Source organism: Palaemon carinicauda, chromosome 36 (assembly GCF_036898095.1).
Source record: "Palaemon carinicauda isolate YSFRI2023 chromosome 36, ASM3689809v2, whole genome shotgun sequence".
In the NCBI taxonomy this organism is placed as follows: Eukaryota; Metazoa; Arthropoda; class Malacostraca; order Decapoda; family Palaemonidae; genus Palaemon; species Palaemon carinicauda.
Window position 1 is genome coordinate 16283521 of NC_090760.1, and position 18721 is coordinate 16302241.

The 18721-nt window shown below is 43.6% G+C and overlaps 1 protein-coding gene across 2 annotated transcripts in view; it reads left to right on the forward strand.

Annotated features, from left to right (window-relative positions):
• LOC137628389 (uncharacterized) overlaps positions 1-18721 on the forward strand; it is a 124525-nt gene that overhangs the window by 42324 nt on the left and 63480 nt on the right. For both annotated transcript variants that reach the window (XM_068359541.1, XM_068359540.1), the window contains exons 2-5: positions 175-235; positions 16262-16444; positions 17693-17875; positions 18016-18123. In XM_068359541.1, coding sequence (XP_068215642.1) covers positions 215-235; positions 16262-16444; positions 17693-17875; positions 18016-18123 — 495 coding nt within the window. In that variant the 5' untranslated portion in view covers positions 175-214. The remainder of the gene's footprint in view (positions 1-174; positions 236-16261; positions 16445-17692; positions 17876-18015; positions 18124-18721) is intronic.

Consider the following 18721-nt stretch of genomic DNA (forward strand, 5'->3'; position numbering starts at 1 on the left):
ATTTATTTGTAAATGAAAATGCTCAAATCGTCACATTTTGAAAAATTGTAGTAGATTAAAATCTATAGTTGATATATAATGTATCCACCATTTTTTATGAAATACTTACTTAGCATTGATTTTTGATGTACTGTAAACCAATGACCATGATAATTTATGTTTATTATTTTTCAGGCATTAGTAATGAATTCCACCAGAGAATCCTGTTGAAATCATGGATGCAGATGACAGTGCTGTAAGTTTAAAACAGAGAACACATTTTTTATTTTTTATTTTTTTTTAAACCAAAGGTGTAAAAAAGTGTTGTAGATATTACACAGGATTAATGAATTGGAGACATATTTTTTTCAAAGTGAAGTTTTCATGTTTGTTATATAAATATATTACATATACATTTCTATGCTAGTAAGAGTACATTTTAATACTCAGTATTTAGTTTAACATTATTTTAATATGTAATGGGCTTGAATGTACAGGATCATTGACAACCCAGAAAACAGATTAATGTTATGGTTGTAACAGTGCACACTGTAGGCTGACATAAACAGTGTGATATTGCATGGGGTATAGTATTTCCAGCATTGCCATAGACCCAGACTAGGTTCCAATTGGCTTCTTGAACAATGTTCAGATGAATTGGTTCCTGTATAGGGCCTTGTCATCTTCATCCAGTTGCTTAACCCTGGTCTTAGTTATCCTTATTAACCCTTTTACCCCCAAAGGACGTACTGGTACATTTCACAAAAGCCATCCCTTTACCCTCATGGACGTACCGGTACGTCCTTGCAAAAAAATGCTATAAAAAAATTTTTTTTCAATATTAAACTTACCCGATGATCATATAGCTGTCAGCTCTGCTGCCCGACAGAAAAACCTACGGGCGGAATACGCCAGCGATCGCTATACAGGTGGGGGTGTACATCAACAGCGCCATCTGTCAAGTAGGTACTCAAGTACTCGATGTCAACAAAGAACCAATTTTCTCTCTGTCGTGCCACTGGCAAGACCTACTAAATACGCTGTTACTAACTGGATTTGTTTTCACAACTATTTGGTGAAGTACACTATTCCAGTTTTGAGCTTTCGCTATGCAGGGGTTTTATCTTCATTTCAAAACTTGAACTCGTTTTGGATAGATTTTATTATGGTGACAAAGAGAGTATGGACTCTCTTTCACTTTTAAATGGCCGACCCTTCCCTTAGACGGAAGTGTGTTTAGGTTTTTAGTAATTTTGCTTAACACGTTATAGATCTTTATATTTTATATCTCTCCGCCTTTATTAGGCCTCTTCGATTAACTTTCTTTTTTTTTATAAACATATAAAAATAAATTTTTATGTTTTGTTTATTTGCGACCTTTCCTTTTAGTAGGCGGTCCTAACTTGGAACCGAAGTTAATCAACGTTGAGCCCGTTATATCGTATTTAACCTTTAAAGAATTTAAAACTTTTTAAATTTAATGTTTTATGAAAGAATTTCTTTGATAGTCTCGTACTGTTTTCAAAGATGAACTAACGTTTAGTTTTTTAGTCTACGCAGTTGTTGACGTTCAGGACGTTCAACTTGCGCTCTATCGTTACGATAGAGAGAGAGTGTATCACGGTTTCACTTTGCAGTAAGAGTAAACCTATTCTAGCGTTTCGTTCATTCTTTCTTAGCTTAAATGGTTTAAATTCTAAATTAAAGGAACTTTTTGGAAAACCTTTCAGTTTTTTCCTTTAGCAAATAACATGTGTTGACGATATATAATTGGGCTCTTCTCTCAGGTGCGAAATCTAGAGAGAAAGAGAGAGATAGAGACGGAGGGAGAGAGAGGAGATAAAACGTTTCGTTCAAGCGGGTAACGTTGTTCTCGTTTTACTCTCCTCCCTAGTCGCTGTAGGGGAAGAAGGTAAAACGTTTCTAGGGTTTTATTCTTGTTCCCAGGCTTTGTGCGGTGAGAGATTGTAAACGTAGTTTATTTGATCTAGTGTTTAGTCTCTTTCCCAGCCACTGAATTCTTTATCTTTATATATGTTTTCTGTTGCATTATACGACTGTTTACGCAATTACTACCTTTTAATGAAGGGTAGGATTGCGTGTTTCAGGTAGAAATCAGTAAAAGTTTCGATTTCAGTGAAATAGTGCAAAACAGAAAATCAAAGTGATAAAGTGATATGCGCAAAGTGTTACAGTGTTGCGTCCGAGGGTTCGTCTGTTCGTGCCTGTCGTTCACCTAGTCCGGGACCTCTTGCAAGCTCCCAAGCCCAGGGGAGAAGTAATGTCGAGCGACTTATGGGTTCCTCAGGCCTTGATCAGCGAACAGACGTTTTTCCCTCCGTGGTTTCGGGCGTATCTACCCAAGATCGCCCCACCCACACAAAGACGAGAGAGCCCATTTACTTCTCGTCTGCGGAAGAGGTTTCTCGTAAGAAACCTTGGACCAAGGTCTCGCAGCTTATTAAGTGCAAGTCGGTCCCTTCCGCGCAAGTCCAACGGCCCAGGTGTAGCCACTGGGTCAGTTCGGACTCGCTGCAGTCATCCGACGACTGCACACCTCCCAAGAGAGGCAAGGTGGTACCGCAACAGGCAGTAACTCCGTCTGTTGCCGCACCCGCTGTTTTAGACCCTCAGTCACAACGGACAGTAGCTCCGTCTGTTGCCGCTTTTGTAGACCCTGAGTGGTCTTTACTGCAGTCTATGCAGACTCAGTTAGCTGCGGTTATGCAGGAGTTTCGTGCGGAGAAGGTTAGCGCTGCACCCGTTAGCCTACAACCTGCCACGGTTGTGCGCCCAGCTCACGCTGAGGCTGCCTGCTCCCACACTCCGGCTGCGGAGAGGTTGGCGCTGCACCCGTTAGCCTACAACCTGCCACGGTTGTGCGCCCAGCAGACGCTGAGGCTGCCTGCTCCCACACTTCGGCTGTGAGAGCTCCTCCACCCATGCGCAGTCGACCCTGCCAGACGCATGCTGACTCCCACAGACGCACGGAGCACTCCGTTGCCGTGCGTGAGCTACCACAACAACAGGAGGGTGGAGTTAAGCTGCCGTGTTTTGACACGGTGCGTCAGCCTCCGCAACCCACTGTGGTTACCGCCACTCACCCGCAGCAGACTAGTCAGTCAGGAGTTGAGGCTTCCCCACACAGCTTTGGTTGTTGCCAGCTCACAGACTGTCAAGCAGTTACATGACGTTGCCTTCTGGTCTGCTACTAATGCACCAGTGCTGTATGTCCTCACGCACCTGTTGTGGTTGACAGTTCAGTTTTTTGACAGTTCGCAGACTGTCAAGCAGTTACATAACGTTGCCTTCTGGTCTGCTGCTAATGCACCAGTGCTGTATGTCCTCACGCACCTGTTGTGGTTGACAGTTCAGTTTTTGACAGTTCACAGACTGTCAAGCAGTTACATAACGTTGCCTTCTGGTCTGCTGCTTATGCACCAGTGAGACCCTCACTGAGATAACCTAGCTTTTCTCGGACAAGGTTCCTGTGGATGAGAAAGTGCTGTTCTCCCTCCTACTGATATTCCTTTGAGGACTCTGTCATTTGGAGAGGAGCCTTAAGCTGCTTAGCCTCCTATGGACTTTAATTAAAGCATAACAAGGCTTCCATGGATGGTAAATGGTTCCGCTTCAGTCGCTAACCCCGTCTGTTGCCACACTTGCTCCCGTAGACCCTAATGGGCTTTGCTGCAAGACATGCAGTCCAAGCTTGTGTCCTTGATAGAGGACTTTTTACGGAGAAGAACCTTCTGGCCAACAACCTTCCTACCGGTTGGTTGTGCGCCCTGTTGACACTGAGGTATCCTACTCGCGTCCGCCAGTTGAGGTGGTTCCTCCACCGATGCGACCCAGTGTGGGTTGCCAGTCGCACGTTGACGTTAAGCGACGCTCGGAGGTGGTTGTTGAAGTGTGTCACTAGGAAGACGTTCAACAACCAGCAGAGGTGACTTGTTGTGACGCAGTGCGTCAACCTCAGCAACCCGGTAGGGTGTTGACTGCACAACCCAGACAGTCTAGACAGTTTCGGGTTGACGCTGTACTTCCTCGCGTCCCCATGGTTGACAGTTCACAGACTGCAGCAGTACCATGATATTGCGTACGGCTCCGTCACGCATCCACCAGTGCGACCGGATTCAGCGAGTCAGACGTTGCCCACTCCGTTGCCGTTTCCTCATCAGTTTCGGATAAGGAACCCTCTGATGAGGACGTTGCTGAACTAGACGATCAACCCCCAGCCCTGCTATCCATCCAGAAGATGCTGAAGAAGGAACGCTGCCCTGTCAGGCTGTGGATGAGTCGGGTTAGGACACTGTCATCCGTGGTTCTTTTGTGTCACTTGGAAGACTACACCTCCGTCCTCTTCTGTATCATCTAGCTTTTCACTGGAAAAAGGACAAGACACTAGAAGCGGTCTCGATCCCGGTTTCCGGAAAGATAAAGTCTGGTCTGACTTGGTGAAAGGACTTTATCAACCTTAGAAAGGGTCTTCCCCTGACTGTTCAGACTCCCAACCACGTTCTCTTCTCGGACGCATCGGACGTAGGCTGGGGTGCGACATTAGGCGGTAGGGAATGCTCGGGATTATGGAACTCGAGTCAAAGGACAATGCATTTCAACTGCAAGAAGCTACTGGCAGTACGTCTGACCTGGAAAAGCTTCAGGTCTCTCCTTCAAGGCAAAGTGGTGGAGGTGAACTCGGACAACACCCGGCTTTGACGTACATCTCCAAGCAAGGAGGGACCTACTCTCTGACATGGTACGAGATCGCAAGGGACCTCCTCACCTGGTCAACAGGTCTAGACTTTTCACTAGTAACGAGGTTCATCCAAGGCAACTTGAATGTCATAGCAGATTGTCTCAGTAGGAAGGGACAAATAATTCCAACAGATTGGACCCTCCACAAGGATGTATGCAAGAGACTTTGGGCCACCTGGGGCCAGCCAACCATAGATCTCTTCGCAACCTCGATGACCAAGAGGCTCCCTATAGTTTGCTCACCTATCCCGGACCCAGCAGTAGTTCATATAGATGCCTTTCTACTAGATTGGTCACATCTAGATCTATATGCATTCCCTCCGTTCAAGATTGTCAACAAGGTACTGCAGAAGTTCGCCTCTCACGAAGGGACAAGGTTGACGCTAGTTGCTTCCCTCTGGCCCGCGAGAGAATAACTCACCGAGGTACTTCGATGGCTAGTAGACGTTCCCAGAACACTTCCCCTAAGGGTGGACCTTCTACGTCAGCCACGCGTAAAGAAGGTACACCAAGGCCTCCACGCTCTTCGTCTGACTGCCTTCAGATTATCGAAAGACTCTCGAGAGCTAGAGGCTTTTCGAAGGAGGCAACCAGAGCGTTTGCTAGAGCAAGGAGAACATCCACCCTTAGAATCTACCAATCGAAGTGGGAAATCTTCCGAAACTGGTGCAAGTCAGTATCCGTATCCTCGACCAGTACCTCTGTAACTCAAATAGCTGACTTTCTCTTATTTCTGAGGAAAGAACGATCTCTTTCAGCTCCCACTATCAAGGGTTACAGAAGCATGTTGGCATCAGTCTTCCGTCACAGAGGCTTAGATCTTTCCAACAATAAAGATCTACAAGACCTCCTTAAGTCTTTTGAGACCACGAAGGAGCGTCGTTTGGTTACACCTGGTTGGAATTTAGACGTGGTACTAAGATTCCTTATGTCAGACAGGTTCGAACCGCTTCAATCAGCCTCCCTGAAAGATCTCACCTTTAAGACTCTTTTCCTGATATGCTTAACCACAGCTAAAAGAGTCAGTGAGATTCATGCCTTCAGCAAGAACATCGGATTCTCATCCGAAACGGCTACATGTTCTACAACTTGGTTTTCTAGCCAAACACGAGCTGCCTTCTCGGCCTTGACCAATATCGTTCGATATTCCAAACTTATCGCATGGTTTGAAATGAACTAGAAAGAGTATTATGTCCTGTAAGAGCTCTTAAGTTCTATTTAAAAACCTTTACGAGGCCCGTCTGAAGCTTTATGGTGTTCAGTTAAGAATCCATCTTTGCCTTTGTCAGAGAATTCTTTATCCTATTTTATCAGACTGTTAATACGAGAAGCTCATTCCCATCTGAATGAGGAAGACCAAGCTTTGCTGAAGGTAAGGACACACGAAGTTAGAGCTGTCGCAACTTCCGTGGCCTTTAAACAAAATAGATCTCTGCAAAGTATATTCGACGCAACCTATTGGAAAAGCAAATCAGTGTTCGCGTCTTTTATCTTAAGAATGTCCAGTCTCTTTACGAGACCTGCTACACTCTGGGACCATTCGTAGCAACGAGTGCAGTAGTGGTGAGGGCTCCACCACTACAATTCCCTAATTCCATAACCTTTTTAATCTTTCTCTTGAAATGTTTTATTATTGTTTTGGGTTGTCCGGAAGGCTAAGAAGCCTTTCGCATCCTGGTTGATTTGGCGGGTGGTCAAAGTCATTTCTTGAGAAGCGCCTAGATTAGAGGTTTTGATGAGGACCTTTAGTATGGGTTGCAACCCTTCATACTTCAGCTCCTAGGAGTCGCTCAGCATCCTATGAGGATCGCGAGGCTCAGTAAGGAAGACGTACTTAAAAAGGCAGAGTAATTGTTCAAGTCGACTTCCTTACCAGGTACTTATTTATTTTATGTTTGTTATTTTGAATAACTGCTAAAATAAAATACGGAATACTTAGCTCATAATAATGTCAACATGTAATGCTGGTCTCTACCCACCCCCCTGGGTGTGAATCAGCTATATGATCATCGGGTAAGTTTAATATTGAAAAATGTTATTTTCCTTAGTAAAATAAATTTTTGAATATACTTACCCGATGATCATAAATTAAAGGACCCACCCTTCCTCCCCAATAGAGACCCAGTGGACAGAGGAGAAAATTGGTTCTTTGTTGACATCGAGTACTTGAGTACCTACTTGACAGATGGCGCTGTTGATGTACACCCCCACCTGTATAGCGATCGCTGGCGTATTCCGCCCGTAGGTTTTTCTGTCGGGCAGCAGAGCTGACAGCTATATGATCATCGGGTAAGTATATTCAAAAATTTATTTTTACTAAGGAAAATAACATTTTTCATATTTTTGATAATTTTTTTGAGAAAATTCAGGCATTTTCCAAGAGAATGAGACCAACCTGACCTCTCTATGACAAAAATTAAGGCTGTTAGAGCAATTTAAAAAAAAAATATACTGCAAAATGTGCTGGGAAAAAAATAACCCCCTCGGGGTTAAGGGTTGGAAATTTCTAAATACCCCGGGGGTAAAAGGGTTAAATGACTTATTGGTGTTTTGATTTCTACATTGTGATTTCCTGCCTTTGATTTATTATTTAGTTACTAAGCTATACAGATTTATTCTTAATTTTTCTTTCTTTAAATGCTGAGGTCATTTGAATGATAAACTAATGCCCTTTCCTATGTGGGGCTTGATAAAAAAGGAGAATGAAGAACAGTGGAATTTGACCGTGGAGAAAGCAATAGTGACATTAACCAGGAAGAAAGTTCTGAAAGCATGGTAGTAGGAGGAAAGAAATTATCTCCAGACTTGCAGTCTGAGGATTTTTTATTTCTTGAAAAAATGAGGAAATGTGGCTTGACAATTGGTGCAAAGCTGTGTGAGAGGTAGAAGAATATTCAGCTCAAGAAAAATAGTACTTCACTAGTTTTTATAAATTACTTGGGAGCACGTCTACCCTTGTAGTATTATTATTATTATTATTATTATTATTATTATTATTATTATTATTATTATTATTATTATTATTATTATTATTATTAGTTAAGCTACAACCCTAGTTGGAAAAGCAAGATGAAACAAGCTCAAGGGCTTCAACAGGGAAAAGTAGCTTGGTAAGGAAAGAAAATAAGTACATGAACTACAAGAGAATTAATGAACAATTAAAATAAAATGTTTTAAAAACAGTAATAACACTGAATTAGATCTTTCATATATAAACTCTGATAACTTCAAAAAAAAAAAAAAAAAAAACAAGAGGAAGAGAAATAAGATAGACTAGTGTGATCGAGTGTGCCTTCAAACAATGGAAGTCTTATCTTTCCCAGATTTCTTGGTTAAGCAACATTTTTGTGTGGTTTCCAAGCTGTTTTTTTCCCACATGGATACAGGTCATCAGCCTTTAAGTAGGAGTGGGTCTTAAGTGAGCTGATATGGCTATTGAAACTGTTAACAAAGTAATGAGGTTGTTAGCAGGAGACCATTTGGGTAGAGACACTTTCGTCTTTGGCCGCAAAGAGTTTCAGTTCAAAGCCATGTCCTTCAAACTGTCTATCGCTCCCCAAGCGTTCACCCATGGGTTCACTCTGGTCTTGGCTTGGACCCACTCAAACAGGACACACCTGTTGAGGTATCTCGACAACTGGGGTGTCCTGGACCCTTCCGAGATGTAGTTGCTGTATGATTGCAATTAGTTACTCTACTTTTGTCAGGATCTGGGGATTGTGGTAAATTGGGAAAATTAGAGATTTTATTATAACATTTACCACGGACAATGCTGCTCCATATTTTCACTGCCATGTTGAGATTAAAGGCAATGTGGAGAGAGGATTTTTATCAGGAATTTTGAAGTAATTTAGATTTTTTTATAGATAATTTGATATATTACTGGAACCGCAGGTGCACAGTATGAATGAATTTTTTTAAGTGTAAACACAGTTTTTGGTTCTTTCTCTCATGTCAGTAGGCTGTAAGGGCATCCTTTCTTAATCGGTTACTTTGCAAAGTTTCTAAAAGGTGATAGTAAGATTTTGATCCAAAGAAACTGACAGACAGGGTTTGCTTAAGGTTTCTATCACCATGTTTATGTTCTTGCTGTAACTGAATTATTTTTAAAAGATAATTTTACTAGACCACTCTGGGACCTAATGCTGTAATGCTATGCATAAAAAGATAGTGCCAGCAAAGTTTTGAGCAGTGGTAAAAATTTTAAAATAGTTTATTATAAACCAAAATTTTCAATATTTAACTTAGCCGGTGATTATATAAGCTGCAGCTCTGCTGCTCGACAGAAAACTCTACGTTAAAAATCCGCCAGCGATCGCTATGCAGGTAGGGGGTGTACTTCAACAGCGCCATCTGTCGTGCAGGTACTCAGTACTCAATGTAAACAAAGAACTCAATTTTCTCTCTGTCGTGCCACCGGCAAGACCTACTAATTCGCTGTTGCTAACTAGATTGGTTTTCACAACTTTTTGGTGAAGTACACGTTTCTAGTTTTGAGCTTTCGCTTTGCAGGCTTTATCTTCAATAAATCCTTGCATTCTTTTGTTGATATCGGATTATTTGTTGATGACTTTGGATAGTTTTTGAATTCCCCTTTGACCAATTCAAAATGGCTGACCTTTCTCAAGTCCCTAAATTCAGGAAGTGTAATGCTAGGGACTGTTCAAGGCGTCTTCCGAAGGCCTCTATCGATCCTCACACCGTTTGTTCCAATTGTCGGGATAAAACCTGTCAATTGGAAGATCGATGTGAGGAATGCGTTGGGCTTTCGGAATTCGATTTTATCGAATTCCAGAAATATACACGTAGGCTAGAGAGAGATAGAGTCAGGAGAAGTTCATCTCGCTCCGTTGAATTTTCCTCTCCTCATGCCCCACAACCTATTCCTTCCCCTGTAGTGGTTGCTCCTAATCCCCCTTCTGGCACTCAAGAACCTTCGATGGCAGATATGATGCGTGCCATCCAAGCTCTGGGTGAGAGAGTCGAGTCCTTGGCTAGTGACCGTAACCAGCTCATGGCGGACGTCAAGGAGCTGAAGTGTAAGAGTGCAGTGGGTAGTGATAAAGTGAGTGATAGTGTTGTGGATAGTGTTGCGCTTGAGGGTTCGTCTGTTCGTGCCTGTCGTCCTCCTAGTCCGGGACCTCTTGCAAGCTCCCAAGTCCAGGGGAGAAGCAATGTCGTACGACCAAAGGGTTCGAGAGGCTTTAATCAGCGAACAGACGTTCCCTCCGTGGTTTCGGGCGTATCTACCCAAGATCGCCCCACCCACACAGAGACGAGAGAGCCCATTTATTCCTCGTCTGCGGAAGAGGTTTCTCGTAAGAAACCATGGACCAAGGTCTCGCGGCCTCTTAATTATTATTATTATTATTATTACTTACTAAGCTACAACCCTAGTTGGAAAAGCAGTATGCTATAAGCCCAGGGGCTCCAACAGGGAAAATAGCTCAGTGCGGAAAGGAAAAAAGGAAAATAAAATATTCTAAGAAGAGTAACAACAATAAATATCTCCTATATAAACTATAAAAACTTTAACCAAACAAGAGGAAGAGAAATAAGATAGGAGAGTGTGCTCGAGTGTACCCTCAAGCAAGAGAACTCTAACCCAAGACAGTGAAAGGCCATGGTACAGAGGCTATGGCACTACCCAAGACTAGAGAACAGTGGTTTGATTTTGGAGTGTCCTTCTCCTAGAAGAGCTGCTTACCATAGCTAAAGAGTCTCTTCTACCCTTACCAAGAGGAAAGTGGCACTGAACAATTACAGTGCAGTAACCCCTTGGGTGATGAAAAATTGTTTGGTAATCTGTGTTGTCAGGTGTATGAGGATAGAGGAGAATATGTAAAGAATATGCCAGACTATTCAGTGTGTATGTAGGCAAAGGGAAAATGAACCGTAACCAGAGAGGAGGATCCAATGTAGTACTGTCTGGCCAGTCAAAAGACCCCATAACTCTCTAGCGGTAGTATCTCAACGGGTGGCTGGTGCCCTGGCCAACCTACTACCTTAAGCGCAAGTCGGTCCCTTCCGCGCAAGTCCAACGGCCCAGTTGTAGCCACTGGGTCAGTTCGGACTCGCTGCAGTCTTCCGACGACTGCTCACCTCCTAAGAGAGGCAAAGCGGTACCGCCTCAGGCAGTCACACCGTCTGTCGCCGCACCTGCTCCTGTAGACCCTAAGTGGTCTTTGCTGCAGACCATGCAGTATCAGTTAACGTCACTGATGCAGGACTTTCGTGCGGAGAAGGTTGATGCTGAACCAACCTCTTGCCTACAACCAACCACGGTTGTGCGTCCTGTGGACGCTGAGGCGACCTTCTTCCGCACTCCAGCTGAGAGAGTCCCGCCACCCATGCGTTCCAGTGTACCCTGCCAGCCGCATGTTGACGTTCAACGACGCACGGAACCTTCCGTTGACGTTCGAGAGGTACAACAACAGTCTAAGTTGTTTTGTTTTAACGCGGTGCGTCAACCTCCGCAACCCAGTGTGGTTGCCTCTGCTCGCCCACATCAGACTAGACAGTCTGGAGTAGACGCTATGCGTCCCCGCGCTGCTATGGTTGTTGCCAGTTCACAGACTGGGCAACAGTTCCATGACGTTGCGTCCGGTTCAGTCACGCGTGCACCCGTGCTACCGGACTCAGCTGACCAGCCGATTCCTACTCCTTTGCCGCTTCCTCCTCAATTCTCGGATGATGGACTCTCTGATGATGACGATGCGGCACACGTTGATGAACCACATTCGGACCTTGACGAACCCAAGACCACGCAACCCTCTTTGGACTTTAGAAAAGTTCTTGCTCTGTTCAAAGAGATGTATCCGGACCAGTTTGTGTCTGTGGCTCCACGCTCTCCTCCGTCAGAGTTTGCTTTAGGTACGCAGTCATCCTCGCCTGCCTTTACGAAACTCGTCCTCGCACGCTCGTCCAAGAGAGCTTTACGAGTTTTAGGAGATTGGATGCAGTCCAAAAAGAGTCTAGGGAAGACAGCCTTTACGTTTCCCCCTGCTAAACTCTCTTCCAGATCGAGCGTCTGGTATGCCACGGGAGAAGTTCTCGGCTTGGGAGTTCCTGCCTCTGCCCAGGGCGACTTCTCAAGTCTTGTAGACTCTCCCCGCAGGCTAGCCATGAGACGCTCTAAGATTTGCTGGTCACCTTCGGACCTAGACCATCTGTTGAAAGGAGTGTTTAGAGCCTTCGAGGTCTTCAACTTTTTGGACTGGTGTCTGGGAGCTTTGAGCAGGAAGATCTCCCCTTCTGACAAGGAATCTTCCTTGCTCATAATGTCCTGCATGGACAAGGCCATACGTGACGGATCTAGTGAGCTTGCGGCTTCGTTCGTATCCGGGGTCCTCAAGAATCGTGAGAATCTTTGCTCTTTCCTGTCAGCTGGAGTGACACCGTGTCAAAGATCAGAACTTCTGTTTGCTCCTCTCTCAAAGTGCCTTTTTCCAGAGGACTTGATTAAGGAGATTGCTGCTTCTTTGATTCAGAAGGACACCCATGACCTGGTTGCGTCCTCTGCCCGCAAAGCCACCCCTTTGCCTACCTTGTCTAGACCCAGGATGGACGCTCCAGCGTCCAGATTTATTCCGCCCTTTCGTGGCAGAGCCTCCAGCAGAGGAGGTGCTCGTGCCGAAGGGAGACGTGGGAAGAAGAAAGGAACCAAGTCCTTTAAAGGCAGAGTCTGACTGCCACCTTCTTCAGACAGCAGTGGGAGCCAGACTCAAGAACTTCTGGCAGACCTGGGAGAAGAGAGGCGCAGATGCACAATCTGTGAAGTTGCTTAGAGAGGGGTACAAGATCCCGTTTGTACGAAAACCCCCTCTAGTAACGTCTCCCATCGATCTCTCTCCCAGGTACAGAGAGGAAGACAAGAGACGAGCATTGAAGCAGGAGGTGTCTCTCTTACTAGAAAAGGGAGCGGTAGTCAAAGTCCTCGACCATCAATCCCCGGGCTTCTACAACCGTCTCTTCTTAGTTGTAAAGAAGACAGGAGGGTGGAGGCCGGTGCTAGACGTCAGTGCGCTGAATGTCTTTGTCACAAAGCAGACGTTCGCCATGGAGACCACAAAGTCCGTTCTAGCAGCGGTCAGAAAGGAAGACTGAATGGTCTCTTTAGACCTAAGGGACGCTTACTTTCACGTCCCCATCCACCCAGACTCCCAACCTTTTCTGAGATTCGTTTACGAAAAGGTTGTCTACCAGTTTCAAGCCCTGTGCTTTGGCCTAAGCACAGCTCCTCTTGTGTTTACGAGGCTGATGAGGAATATAGCCAAATTCCTTCATTTAGCGGACATCAGAGCCTCCCTCTATTTGGACGACTGGCTTCTAAGAGCTTCTTCCAGTCGTCGCTGTCTGAAGGATCTAAAGTGGACTCTAGATCTGACCAAGGAATTGGGTCTCCTGGTCAATATGGAAAAGTCTCAACTGGTCCCATCCCAAACTATTGTGTATTTAGGGATGGAGATTCACAGTCAAGCTTTTCGGGCTTTTCCGTCGGCCCCCAGAACAAGTCAAGCCCAGTTATGCATCCAGAACATGCTGAAGAGGGAACGATGTTCAGTCAGGCAGTGGATGAGTCTGATAGGGACACTATCATCCCTGGAACAGTTCGTTTCGTTAGGAAGACTACACCTCCGTCCCCTTCAATATCACCTAGCTGTTTACTGGAAAAAGGACAAGACGCTAGAAGCGGTCTCGATCCCCATTTCCGAGAAGATGAAGTCTTCCCTGACTTGGTGGAAGGACAGTATCAGCCTCAGAGAGGGTCTGCCCCTGGCTGTTCAGACTCCCAACCACGTTCTCTTCTCGGACGCATCGGACACGGGCTGGGGCGCGACAGTAGACGGTCGGGAATGCTCGGGAACTTGGAACTCGAGTCAAAGAACGTTGCATATCAACTGCAAGGAGCTACTGGCAGTTCATCTGGCCTTGAAAAGCTTCAAGTCTCTCCTTCAAGGCAAAGTGGTGGAGGTGAACTCGGACAACACCACGGCTTTGGCGTACATCTCCAAGCAAGGAGGGACCCACTCTATGACGTTGTACGAGATCGCAAGGGACCTCCTCACCTGGTCAAAAGATCTAAACATTTCTCTAGTAACGAGGTTCATCCAAGGCAACTTAAATGTCATGGCAGATTGCCTCAGTCGGAAGGGACAAATCATTCCAACAGAATGGACCCTACACAAGGATGTATGCAAGAGACTGTGGGCCACATGGGGCCAGCCTACCATAGATCTCTTCGCAACCTCGATGACCAAGAGGCTCCCAATATATTGCTCACCAATCCCGGACCCAGCAGCAGTTCATATAGATGCCTTTCTACTGGATTGGTCACATCTAGACCTATATGCATTCCCCCCGTTCAAGATTGTCAACAAGGTACTGCAGAAGTTCGCCTCTCACGAAGGGACAAGGTTGACGTTAGTTGCTCCCCTCTGGCCCGCGAGAGAATGGTTCACCGAGGTACTTCGATGGCTAGTGGACGTTCCCAGAACTCTTCCTCTAAGGGTGGACCTTCTACGTCAGCCACACGTAAAGAAGGTACACCAAGGCCTCCACGCTCTTCGTCTGACTGCCTTCAGACTATCGAAAGACTCTCGAGAGCTAGAGGCTTTTCGAAGGAGGCAGCCAGGGCGATTGCTAGAGCAAGGAGGACATCCACTCTTAGAGTCTACCAGTCGAAGTGGGAAGTCTTCCGAAACTGGTGCAAGTCAGTATCAGTATCCTCGACCAGTACCTCTGTAACTCAAATAGCTGACTTCCTTTTTATACCTGAGGAAAGAAAGATCTCTTTCAGCTCCCACTATCAAGGGTTACAGAAGCATGTTGGCAACAGTCTTCCGTCACAGAGGCTTAGATCTTTCCAACAACAAAGATCTACAGGACCTCCTTAAGTCTTTTGAGACCACGAAGGAGCATCGTTTGGCTACACCTGGTTGGAATTTAGACATGGTACTAAGATTCCTTATGTCAGAAAGGTTCGAGCCACTACAATCAGCCTCCTTTAAAGATCTCACTTTAAAGACACTCTTTCTGGTTTGCTTAGCCACAGCTAAAAGAGTCAGTGAGATTCACGCCTTCAGCAGGAACATCGGATTTTCATCTGAAACGGCTACATGTTCTTTACAGCTTGGTTTTCTAGCCAAAAACGAGCTACCTTCTCGTCCTTGGCCGAAATCGTTCGATATTCCAAGCCTATCAAATATGGTTGGAAATGAACTAGAAAGAGTCTTATGCCCTGTTAGAGCTCTTAAGTTCTATTTAAGACGAACTAAACCTTTACGAGGACAGTCAGAAGCTTTATGGTGTTCTGTTAAGAAACCATCTTTGCCTATGTCAAAGAATGCCTTATCCTATTTTATCAGACTGTTAATACGAGAAGCTCATTCCCATCTGAGTGAGGAAGACCAAGCTTTGCTGAAGGTAAGGACACATGAAGTTAGAGCTGTCGCAACTTCAGTGGCCTTTAAACAAAATAGATCTCTGCGAAGTATAATGGACGCAACCTATTGGAGAAGCAAGTCAGTGTTCGCGTCTTTTTATCTTAAAGATGTCCAGTCTCTTTACGAGAACTGCTACACCCTGGGACCATTCGTAGCAGCGAGTGCAGTAGTGGGTGAGGGCTCAACCACTACATTCCCCTAATTCCATAACCTTTTTAATCTTTCTCTTGAAATGTTTTTATTGTTGTTTTTGGGTTGTCCGGAAGGCTAAGAAGCCTTTCGCATCCTGGTTGATTTGGCGGGTGGTCAAATTCTTTTCTTGAGAAGCGCCTAGATTAGAGGTTTTGATGAGGTCCTGTAGTATGGGGTTGCAACCCTTGATACTTCAGCTCCTAGGGGTCGCTCAGCATCCTAAGAGGATCGCGAGGCTCAGTAAGGAAGACATACTTAAAAAGGCAGAGTAATTGTTCAAGTCGACTTCCTTACCAGGTACTTATTTATTTTAAGTTTGTTATTTTGATAACTGCTAAAATGAAATAAAAAATCCTTAGCTCATAATAATGTAAACATTTATTGCTGGTCTCTACCCACCCCCCGGGTGTGAATCAGCTTATATAATCACCGGCTAAGTTAAATATTGAAAAATGTTATTTTTATAATAAAATAAATTTTTGAATATACTTACCCGGTGATTATATATTAAAGGACCCTCCCTTCCTCCCCAATAGAGACGCAGTGGACCGAGGAGAAAATTGAGTTCTTTGTTTACATTGAGTACTGAGTACCTGCACGACAGATGGCGCTGTTGAAGTACACCCCCTACCTGCATAGCGATCGCTGGCGGATTTTTAACGTAGAGTTTTCTGTCGAGCAGCAGAGCTGCAGCTTATATAATCACCGGGTAAGTATATTCAAAAATTTATTTTATTATAAAAATAACATTTTCCTATAGTTCTCTGTCTGCAGCTATTGTGTATGGAATAACTGCTTCCTGGTTAGCAATTGTGATATATGTATAAAGATTGTAGATTTATTTGAAAAATAAATTTAATGCCAAAAAAATAACTTCCTTCTTACAGAGCGAGGATGAATGGACTAGTGTCAAGAAAAGATTTACGCTGGAAGGCTTGGACTGGGAAACGCAAGATCCTCATTCAAGAACCCTGCAATTATGGCGTCTTTTAGTGGATGCTGAAGCCAACCTAAAGGCTGCTCGGCATATGAACGACAAACTCCGGAGACAGTTTGATGAAGAGAAAGTGGTAATTATTATTGTTCCAATGTCATAAAATTTTTATGAGGAATGTATATGGAAAGAAGGCTATGCATGAAAGTTGTGATATGTATATTTATACAGGTATACTCAATGTTGATATAGTAATAAATTCATTATTCAGGTTATCAAACTCCAAATGAAGTTGGGTGATGTTGAGTCTGGTTAATATGTAGTTGGGTTACAGCAAGGAAAAGTCTTATTCTGTTAGCACATAGCCCCCTTGAATATACATAAGGCAGGTCATGAGGCTAGCAATATTACCCCATGGACACTAGCTAAACACCATAGAGGAAATCCCTTATAAGGGAAAAAGGGGAACAGCAGATAGGATTGCCTGTGCACCATGCAGGATAAGATGCACAGAAGGCAATAACTTCAACCTGTGGGAATAAAAAGTAATAATGAATGTGTGTCGTTTTGAAAACTGATAATTTTATGTCCATTCAAAATTCCTTTCCTGGAAGCAGCCAGGTTTCCTCTCTGTGTCTCATCATGGCTTGAAAGTTGTCATACTATATGACTTCTTATGCCCAATATTTTTCCAACATTTTTTGACTGTTGTCATTCAAAAATTTCTTTGAAGGAACTGAGTTTTATACTGGGAATTTAACAGACCAGAAGTGTGTTTCTTTTATATTAGTAATGTTTAAAGAGCCTGGGCAGTTTATCTTTAATTTTATTATTGAAGAGAGAGTGAGAGAGAGAGAGCCTGGGCAGTTTATCTTTAGTTTGTATAATTGAAGAGAGAGAGAGAGAGAGAGAGAGAGAGAGAGAGAGAGAGAGAGAGAGAGAGAGAGAGAGAGAGAGAGAGAGAGAGAGCCTGGGCAGTTTATCTTTAGTTTGTATTATTGAAGAGAGAGAGAGAGAGAGAGAGAGAGAGAGAGAGAGAGAGAGAGAGAGAGAGAGAGAGAGAGAGAGAGAGAGAGAGAGAGAGAGAGATAAAAGAGCCTGGGCAGTTTATCTTTAGTTTGTATAATTGAGAGAGAGAGAGAGAGAGAGAGAGAGAGAGAGAGAGAGAGAGAGAGAGAGAGAGAGAGAGAGAGAGAGAGAGAGAAACTGGGCAGTTTATCTTTAGTCTGTATTATTGAAGAGAAAGAGAGATAGTGTTTCATGTACTTTGTGAAAATTTTATATACAAAAATGAAGAAAAAGCAAGAGAAAAAACAGCAATGATAGGATGTAAAATACATTCAATGATACTAAAGTGGTTAATTCCAACTTATATTGGCTGCAGGAATTAGAGGAATACACGGAACACCTTCGTTTGAAATGCGAAGAACGAGTAAAGGAGTTGGATAATGAAGTGCGGACATTGAAGGAAGATCTTGAAGCATTGCTTGCAGGCACCCAAGCTGTAACATCCATGCTCCTTCAGGAAGGACTAGAGGATGTTGCTCACAGTTCATTGGGGGAGCAGGTATTATAACTATAGAAAAATTGTGTTTTGTGGTCATGAAAGATATGTAAAACGTATAATTGACTTGCATATTAAGGGACAAAAGCTTTGATAATAAACCAAAATTTGCAAGATTTTAGTAAAAAAATCTTTTGTTTCAGATTGCGTATCTCCTTGTTGAAAGGTCAACACTTACAGAGGAACTAACTGTGGCAAGGACTAAACCCGCCTCTGATCGTGAGAAAGAATTGACAGGCCAACTTATAAAGGTACCACATTTACCCTTAGTGTTGAACACTCTAAATTTACTTCTAACATCATTTCAGCAATTTTATTACATAAATTTTATATCCTACATATTGTGATAAACACTGTAGATCTCACTTTATTTTCTTATATGCCTATATTAAGTACAGAATTTAAAATAATATTGATTGTACATACAGCACAACAGGTGTTAATAAAGGGGAAATTGTAATGCTAACTTTAATACAATGAATAAATGTTTAAATAATTTTAATATGAATTACGATGGTGTACTGGACGTTTAAAGTCCAAGTATATAAAAAATGCATGAATCATTAAGAGCCTAACTTTTTACAAATACAAACTAAGTTCTGTAGGAAAGCATGTTTAACAAGAAAATACAGTTAAGCTGAAATGAAGACTGGAAGCCAAGTTCATTACAAAGCACAAGAGTAGTAAAAACCACTGTTAGGTAATTCACAGAGAGCAATGACTTACAATCTAGCTCCTGAACACAACTACCGGGCCTTATCTGCTTAATTATGCATTTTCAATATTTAACTTAGCCGGTGATTATAATAGCTGCAACTCTGTTGCCCGACAGACAACTCTACGGTAAAA